Source organism: Mauremys reevesii, linkage group 15, assembly GCF_016161935.1.
Source record: "Mauremys reevesii isolate NIE-2019 linkage group 15, ASM1616193v1, whole genome shotgun sequence".
NCBI lineage: Eukaryota > Metazoa > Chordata > Testudines > Geoemydidae > Mauremys > Mauremys reevesii.
Genome location: NC_052637.1, coordinates 23,914,092 through 23,923,177, shown reverse-complemented (window position 1 = coordinate 23,923,177; position 9,086 = coordinate 23,914,092). Strand labels below are relative to the sequence as shown.

The window sequence follows — 9,086 nt, the reverse complement described above, 5'->3', positions numbered from 1 at the left end:
GGAAATTTCCCTACTGTAGACAAGGCTGGGTTGTCATCTGTGACCTCACAGATTTCCTGTGCCGTTATGGTATGGATTGCTGACTACACTGCAGGCTGCTTTGTAGTTGAAGCCAGAAACCATGCCAAATTCAGAGATTCCACCTGACTTGTACCCCAAGCTAGTCTAAATGTGGCTTTTCTGACTGGCTGACGTTGAAATTTTGGATGGGTTGGAATAAAAACAAAGTGAAACCCAGGCCTACAAATCCCACCTGAACCCAAACTGACAATGCACTCTCCATATTCCCTGAGCACCACAACCACAGCACTCTAATAGTTTCCCTCATTAGACAGAGCTGCCGTCCATGGCTCCGCTATCCAGTTTGTGGGCAGCCCCGGAGAGTCTGCATGCACACAAGTGGGTCCCTTGTTTTTGCAAGGGCCTAACAAAGAAAGTGCAAGAGGTATGCTCAGTATCACAGTGTAATTACTTTTAGCTGAGAGCACAGCAAAGCTCCTGCCTCAGCTACTGCAGCCTAGAACCAGGAAGCTATAAACTGCTTTTCATCTGTGTCCAGCCCTCAGTGCCAACCAGCTCTCAAAGTAACATTAACAACCCACATTGAGTCCTAAATAAAAGCCAGTGGCCATCATTCCAAATCCCTGCTGTTTGCCTCTGGGGGTGCATAAGTGTCAATTTGATCACGCTCACCTTTCTGTGAAATCAGCCAATATTTCACTGAAACAAGGCAGGCGGCACCTGGCTTACATCTGTTTAATGAGATGAATGTCTGCTTTCAATATACCAGAGCCAGGAGCAGTCACAACATAATGAGGGTCATTTAGAGCAGCAATTAGCTTTGGGGCCCCTGATTTTATATTACAATAACTGACTGGTGCTGCCACATATATCAACAGCTTCAGGGACTTTTGATTTTTTTTTCATTAAACAGTAACTTTTCTTTTAAATTGCATATTCTGTCCACTCCCCATCCGGCACAGATGGAAAAGCTGGTAGATTGGTATGTCTCCTCTTCCTTTTGTCTAAGTCCAGATTTTCATTTGGCCTATATTTTATGTTATGCCCCAGGTTTTCACTTCAATTTCATCTTTCACCTGGGGATATCTAAGCACTTTACACACATGAATGAATTCGGATTTAATTCAGCACATGCTTAGCACGTGCCAAAGTCCCGTTGACTGCAGTGGGACTTAAGCCTATGAGTGAAGTGAGGCACATACTTAAGTGCTTTGATGAAGTGGGGCCTTCTTGAGATGCAGGTTAATTATTAATTATTGTTAGCACTCTTTCAAAGTTGGGGAAACTGAGGCACAGAGAGGCAAAATGATTTGCCTCTTTTCACCCAGAGAGGCTGTGGAAGAGCCAGGAATAAAACCCCTGAGTCCTGATTCTTAAGCCCCTGTGCTAACCAGTGGACTACACTTTACTATATACACACAGGCATATAGAATGAGTGAATTATAGACTGTGTGGATTAACATGGTGGCCTGGCTGGAACAGAGGAATGGTAACAGGAATATGGGACTTTTCACCTCTACATCATTAATTCAAAGCCAGCTCAGGCGGGTAGGAACTGGAAGTTGTTATCCGACAGCTGGTCTGTGGCCTTTGTGAAATAAGACTGAGATGTTCAAAGGAGCCTAAGGCATTTGGTTGCCCAACTCCAGGAGGATTTGGATACCGATGAAAAGCCTGGCCTACGTTCTCTGTTCGGTAGTTTTCTGTCAGTTCCTGGTGAACTGGTGTCCGCCCCACACAGACTGCCATGATAACTGGCTCCAATCAGCACTCTTACTTGCAATCTCAGCAGAGGTGCCAAGAAGTAAGGTAGTGAATTCCTCTCTCCTCTGGGAAAGGTGCCATCTGTCCAGGTCCAAATCTGAGGCAGGTTGGTGGTGGGGAGTGAGGAAGCTTTGCTTCTGTCAGGACTGAGTCTGGTCTGTAGAGCAAGAGTGAACTACAGCCTGCAGGCCTGTCCGTTTGGAGGTTTTCACCAGAACTAAAGTGTAACAGAGGAGCAGGCTGGCTCAGAGAATTGGTAGCTGAATCCAGAGCTCGTACCCAGCTTAGGATATGGCTGTAAGTTAACGGAAAGTTGTCACTATCTGATGGCAGTTCAGTGGCCTACATGAAAAATCATTAATAGGTCTCAGTCCAGTTGCCAGAGAGTAAGCGTCCACAGCACAAAACACACTAACTTAACGGGCCCTAATTGGCATCCTGGTTAACAATCACAACTGTAACCTATCCCCTGTCCACACTGATGATGGGGCAGCATGGAGGAACTTACACTGCTACTGCAGAGCCCTACCAACTCTGGATAACAAATAATACCTAGCCTTCTTGTAGCATGTTTAATTAAAAGATGGAAGGCCCCAATATAAAATCATTGCCATCAACGGGAGTCCTTCCATTGACTTCAAAAGGCTTTGGATCAGGCCTTCAAAGTATTTTAGCAATGCTAATGGATAGAGCTGGCTGAAACTCAGAAACTTCGTTCGATGAGACATTCCAACGTTTCCAAATTTCCCTTCGTCCCAACTCAGAATGAAAAGTCCAAGTTTCCAAATTTCCCGTGACATGAAGTTTCTGAAAAACTGAATTTAGGAAATAATGAAATAGCCTTATTGAAACGTTTCACTCCAACAAGGTTGAAGCACTTTGGTTCATATTTATCATTTTGACTTTAATATTATATTATATTTAGTTATTTATTTAGGGCTTCTGATTTTAGGTTTTAGCCAATAAACACAGATAAATCACCCTGGGCGCACACGCACACACATGCACACACACAAAGAAAGCAGTGTTGATCCAATAAACACTAGAAAAACCCCACAAACGGCTATTTTTATCTTGTCTGCACAGAGCAGTAATGCAGACTACAGGGGTGTCATTTCTAACGTGCCCTAATGTGCTGCACGTTAATTGGTCTGTGCAGACTCTGCTGGTGCGCACTGAACGTTCCCCAGTGTGGTTTAACGTAGTGCTGTTTGAAACGGTACCTTGTTAAAGCGCACTAGGGAACATTATTCATTGCACACAGCATATGCAAACAGAAAGCCCCAACACACACCGATTATTGGACAGCTACATAAAACTGAAAAATTGCTAAAAATAGCCCCCCCAAATGAAATTGATAAACCCAGAAAAACAAAAGCCCTATTATATTATAAAAACAAAATGCTTCCACCTTATCAAAACAAAAGTTTCAATAGATTTTTGTTGAAAATTTTCAACAAAGCCAATACATCCCATGAAACATTTTGATTTAAATGACTTAGTATTTTCCAATAGAAAACTTCTGTCCAAAAGTTTTCCATCAGTTCCACAACTTCCCAGTCAGGCAGTTAAATATTGTGATCCCCATTTTATAGACAGGGAAACTGAGGCATGGATAATTTAAGTGACCTGCAAATATAACAGAATCAACAGCAAAGCAGAGAACAGGTCCCAGACAATCCAGCACTCTAACTGCTAGACCATACTTCCTGTCTGAAGAGAACTCAATTGCCATGGATGCCTTGTTATGTCCATTCACCAGCACTAAATTCACACATACACATGTGTGTATGCACATGCACAAACGCACACTCATGCAAAAGGAAAACAAAAGTGTTTTTCAGTCACCTCAGCCACTATTTCTGGGATTTAGGGATGATTTTAGCCTTCTACTGTATTTTTTCTGCTTGCTGAGCTGATTATAAATAGCTCTGGTTTCCTGCATTTGCAGAATTAGCAGCCCATTCCTCCAGGGAAGAAAGATGATGGAGAAAGTGGTTTAAGTCAGTAGTTACAATGAGTCCCAGGCTGCAGGAAGAACTGGGAGGTAGATCTTTCATTTCCGCTACCACCACCCCAAAATAGGATTCAGTGCAAAATAACAAACTAGAACTGCGGGGGAGCATTTCAGAGATGTGTGATGGGTTGGATCATAGAAACCCCCTTGGGAACTGCCACCTGATGTTCTGAGACTACCTCTGAGCCCATTTTCCCTGGCAGCTTGGGACTTCAGTGCCCTGTCTGGCTGTGCCAGACACGTTAGCCTGCTACAAACACAGACCCAGGTCTGAACCATGTCCCCCAAAAGCTCCAGGCTTAACTGAAAACAGCTTAAGAAGTGCTCCTGCCTCCAACACTCAGATACCCAACTCCCAATAGGGTCCAAACCCCAAATAAATCCGTTTTACCCTGTATAAAGCTTATGCAGGGTAAACTCATAAATTGTTCGCCCTCCATAACACTGACAGAGAGATATGCACAACTGTTTGCCCCCCCCAGGTATTAATACATACTCTGGGTTAATTAATAAGTAAAAAGTAATTTTATTAAATATAACAAGTAAGATTTAAGTGGTTCCAAGTAATAACAGACAGAACAAAGTGATTTACCAAGCAAAATAATATAAAACACGCAAGTCTAAGCCTAATACAGTAAGAAAGTGATTACAGATGAAATCGCACCCTCGGAGATGTTCCAATAAGCTTCTTTTACAAACTAGCCTCCTTCTAGTCTGGGTCCAGCAATCAGTCACACCCCTCTGGTTATTGTCCTTTGTTCCAGTTTCTTTCAGGAATCCTTTGTGGGTGGAGAGGCTACCTCTTGAGACAGCTGAAGACAAAATGGAGGGGTCTCCCAAGACTTTATATATTTTTTCTCTTGTGGGCGGAAACCCCTCCCTCCCTCTGTGTAAAATCCCCTCTACAAGATGGAGTTTTGGAGTCACCTGGGCAAGTCACAGGAATGTTCCCAGGAAAGCTCAGATGTGGGTTGGCGTCTATCAAAGTCTATTGTCAGATTAAGTGTTTCTTGATTGGGCACTTACTGAGAATAGTCTTTTCTCAAGAAGCTGACCAAATGCTTCACGTACACAGCCAATATTCATAACTTCGAAAGCAAAAATGATACATGCATACAAATCGGATGAATATATTCAGTAGATCATAACCTTTTCAGAGATCTGTTACATGGCATATGTAGCATAAAACATATTCCAGTTATGGCATATTTACATTCATAAGCATATTTCTATAAAGCATTATGGGGTGCAACATCACAAGATGAACATCTGTTCTCGTGACACGGAATGTATACGGGCCTGATCAGCCATTGCCCTGCCCTGTGATAGTGATTTTCACCAGTGCAAAGGGACTGGGTTTGATTCTCGTTTGCACTAAGGCCACTCAACACCATTTGGGCAGTGTAACCAACCATCATGTTACGCTGCCCGAGTGATGTAAAGTGGCCTTAATGTAAATAAGAGTCAGGCTGTTCTGGTTAAGTAGCATCTTATATCCACTTTACTCTGGCATAAATGACCACACAAGCTACAGGGCAATGGAGAATCTTTGATTCTTTATAGGATGATATTCACATAAATATATAAATGGGCTGCTGGACTCACTCCATTTTGATGTGCTTTAATGGAGGCTTGCTGTATTTGCCTAAAGTCAATACTCTAAGAGCCAGTTTATTACCCTATTCATTATTCATTATTATGATCATTATAGTCTGATTCACTGTTACTTTGCCTAGTCGTGTCTACCAGTGAAAAGTCAGTTCCACCAGTCCACTGAGTGTAAAACATTGCTAAATTGGAATGGTAGCATCTTACGCTCACTTTGTGGGGATGCAAATGAAGACACGTGGTGCAAGGGAGCAAAGAATTAGGTCCAGAACGTGTAGATCTGTGTGCGCCCGTGTAAACATTTGTATGCTGTGTTCTACATTATACCCCGTTGTAGGGCGTTTCCTAAGACAGCATTCCGTATGCTGTGTAAGCATCATTCTACCCTTCATGCCATCATCCAAACGAGTTCAAGTGGGGCTTTTAAGGATATGATTAAAAACCAACCCAACCCCTGAACAGTCAGTTGCAGATGAACTTTAATGCAGTCCAGAGTGGTGAAGCAGAACACTTGAGATCTATTTTTCTAACTGCAGGCAGTTGATTTCTGCTTGGTGGGAGACATCTGGGAGCCATATGGTAGCACACGGAAGGGGGGTTTACTGGAGAATATAACCTTATTGCCTTTAATTGGGGGGCCCGCTGAGGATGAACTACTCTGGAAAACCAAGCCCTTGGTGTTTGCTGGAGAGCCCCTGGCAATCCGAAGGGGGCTGCTATCTTCATTTGGCCTTGACGACTCTTGGGTTGTCCCAGTAAAACCTGCTTCCTGAGACCCATCACTTGGCTTTCGTCCTGGCGTGTGGCCCCCGCTGCTCCTGCTGCTGCCCATTCCCTGTCTGCATTCCTCAGATGTTCCCTGGGACCCAGCCTTCCTCAGCTTGTCTTGCTCCACTAGCATTGTGACCATCGGAGACGTGAAAGTGGTGTAGGTTGGCCACTGGCGGCAGCGGCGGATCAAAAGGCTGGGGAGGCCGATATTCGCCGAGAACAAACTGTGTTCTGGAACCCAAGAGATAAGGACAAGTTTAGAATGCAGCACACACGGCCAGTTACGTTCTGCTTTGCTTTGACTGCCTTGGAGGCAGCAGAGAAAGGCCTGCATTCGCCACAGCACTCACAGAGGTGCAAGGAGGAAAGGCTTGGTTTCCAATATGGAAAGAAATCAGTGCGCTCATCTGCAGCACCCACACCTGCCAGAGCAAAGAGCCCACCGCTCCGACAAAACCAATCAGAGTGGGCAGAGCTTGGCGGGCAAACAGTGCAATGCCCAGCAGCTACTCTGCTGCAAGATTCCCATTGCTGGTGCTGCCATTGGCACCTGAGTTGCAGCAGGGTTGACCCTCGCCAGATAACAGGTCCCATGTAGGGTATGGAAGGTTTTTCCTTTGCACCTTTACAGAGGCAGATTCCTGTCTCAGTGGGAGCAGCAAAAGGCACACGATTTGCCAGAGCTGCCCAACATGAAGGGAGAGTGCTCCTGCCTGCAGCACCCCTTGGGGGGGGGTGTGAAAATTCCCCTTCATCATGGCCAGTTAACTCTGCCAAGGCCCTACCTCTTCCCCACTCTCTTTGGTTTGTCCAGCAACCTACCAGGCAGTATCAGAGAGCCGGGCGTGCACTCAGGAGAACCTAGGGACTATAGCTGTGCCCTAGGAAACAATTGAGCGGCTGGGGCCTATCACCTCTTGCTTAATTATGTTAAAAATAAGCTACCTATCTAAGGCACTTATCACTCTACCATCTAAGCAGCATGACCTAATGGCTAGAGCACTGGACTGGGTCTCAGAAGACCTGGATTCTATTCCTGGCTCTGCCACTGCCTTTCTAGATGACCTTGGGCAAGTCACTGCTCAGCTCTGTGCCTCAGTTTCCCCTTCTGTAAAAAGGGGATAATGACACTGACCTCCTTTGTAATGCTCTTTAAGATCTACTGATGACAAGTGTTACTGTGCACTGAAGGCATGGGTTGTTCTCACTGTTCCAAACAGCATTCTCTTGGGGGCAATATGGAACTGAGGTCAAGTTGGAACCCTCACATATCAATTAACAAAAAGAAGAAAGGCAAAGGAAACAAAATCGTAACAATACTTAGCTTTTCCCAGAGCTGTCCCATGACCGAGGTCAAACGGAGCATCAGTAGCAGGGCCCATCCCTGCATTAAAATCTCCCAACTCCCAAGTTTTCTGTTCTAACCATTAGACACAGTTTCTCCCCTGGTATCTCAACAAACGAAACAAAAAGCTTTAGAAGCTAGAGATATGGCTAGAGAGATGAGAGTCAGAGTGTATGTCTATTCTGCAGCTGGAATAGACAGACCGGTGCTAACTTTACCTACACTAGCATGGGGGCATGCACAGGAATAAAAATTTGGCTGCTTTTGGAGGGGCACTTTCTGTGCCCCCCGTGTCCAGAGGAGCTGCCTCTTCCCCCCACCCCCACCTCCACCTCTGTCCCCTGCACCTGGAGGAGCTGTCTCCCCCCGCGCCTAGTGGAGCTGACTCTCCCTCCCTCCCTCCCCCAACAGCCCCAGGGCTGGTGGAGCTCACGCTCCCCACCCGGGCCCCAGAGGAGTTCTGTGCCCCTGCCGACTGGGAGGGCTCATGCCCCTGCTTGCCCCACCCCCTGCACACGCCCCAAACATAGCTAAAGATAGCTGTGTAAATGCAGTGGCATGGGCTGTACCAGCACGCTGGGGACCCTTGGTACCTATTTGTGTTGCTGCAGCCCACAGTTCTTCATCTACTCTGCTGTTTTTAGCCATGGGTCAAGCCAGCCCAGGTATGCCTACCTATGCTGCAATCACAGCTCGGAGTGCAGAGGAGACAGATCTAGACTCTCCGGTGCACATGCAGCTTCATATAGGAGAGAAAATCCAAAGAAGAAAGAAAGTTGCTGAAAAGACCTGATGGCCCCATCAAACATGCCTTGAGAAATCAGACTTTTTGTTTCCTTTCCAGTGTTGAATTTAAAGCCTGTCACAAAAGCAACTCGTTCTTGCCTGGCAGCAATTATTCCTTTAAGAATTGCACAGCCCACGAGCAGCCATAGAATTTCCTGTAATTGCTTTTATCTTTACTAGCACTGCATAATAAATCACAACAATTATGTAATTAGCGATTAAATATTTACAGGCTAAAGCCTGCTCTTGGTTAAACAAGCAGGTCATTGAGGATGGAGAGCAGGGGAAAGGTCCCATTGACCAGGCCCACCTTGTGGTATAAACACTCTGCTGAAATGGGGGATGCTTCCACAGTAGCGATATTTAAAACTAGATTTGGCCTAAGCATTGGAGAACAGACTGTTGGCAAAATGAGTGCAGTGGGCAGGGGGACGGGCGAGGCAACCCAGACTAATGGGATTCTTTCCCCATCACTCCAGGATTGTATGATGCTCTTTTGGGGCCAGATTCAGCTCCCATTAAAGTCAATGCAGAGACTCCCGGTGTCTTCAAAAGAGCAAGGGAGAAATCAGCTGTAGTTCAATTTGCAGATGCAGGAAGCCCAGCCCATCAAGTGTCTGTCATTTCTACCCCGAGACACCTTATGAAATATTTTATACAGGAAGAATTAGCACCAGTAAATATCTGCTCCTCTATAGCTCCATCCATCTGAGAGGCTGAAAATGCTTCGCAGTCATTTGATCAACCTCTCAATGCCCCAAATGGCAGTGAGGC

General features: G+C 45.5%; 1 protein-coding gene across 3 annotated transcripts in view; it reads right to left on the bottom strand.

Annotated features, from left to right (window-relative positions):
- Positions 1 to 5,871: 5,871 nt before the first annotated feature.
- The window catches only part of CDRT4 (CMT1A duplicated region transcript 4), a 109,450-nt gene continuing 106,235 nt past the window's right edge, over positions 5,872 to 9,086 (bottom strand). For all 3 annotated transcript variants that reach the window (XM_039500262.1, XM_039500261.1, XM_039500263.1), the window contains one exon: positions 5,872 to 6,412. In XM_039500262.1, coding sequence (XP_039356196.1) covers positions 5,937 to 6,412 — 476 coding nt within the window. In that variant the 3' untranslated portion in view covers positions 5,872 to 5,936. The remainder of the gene's footprint in view (positions 6,413 to 9,086) is intronic.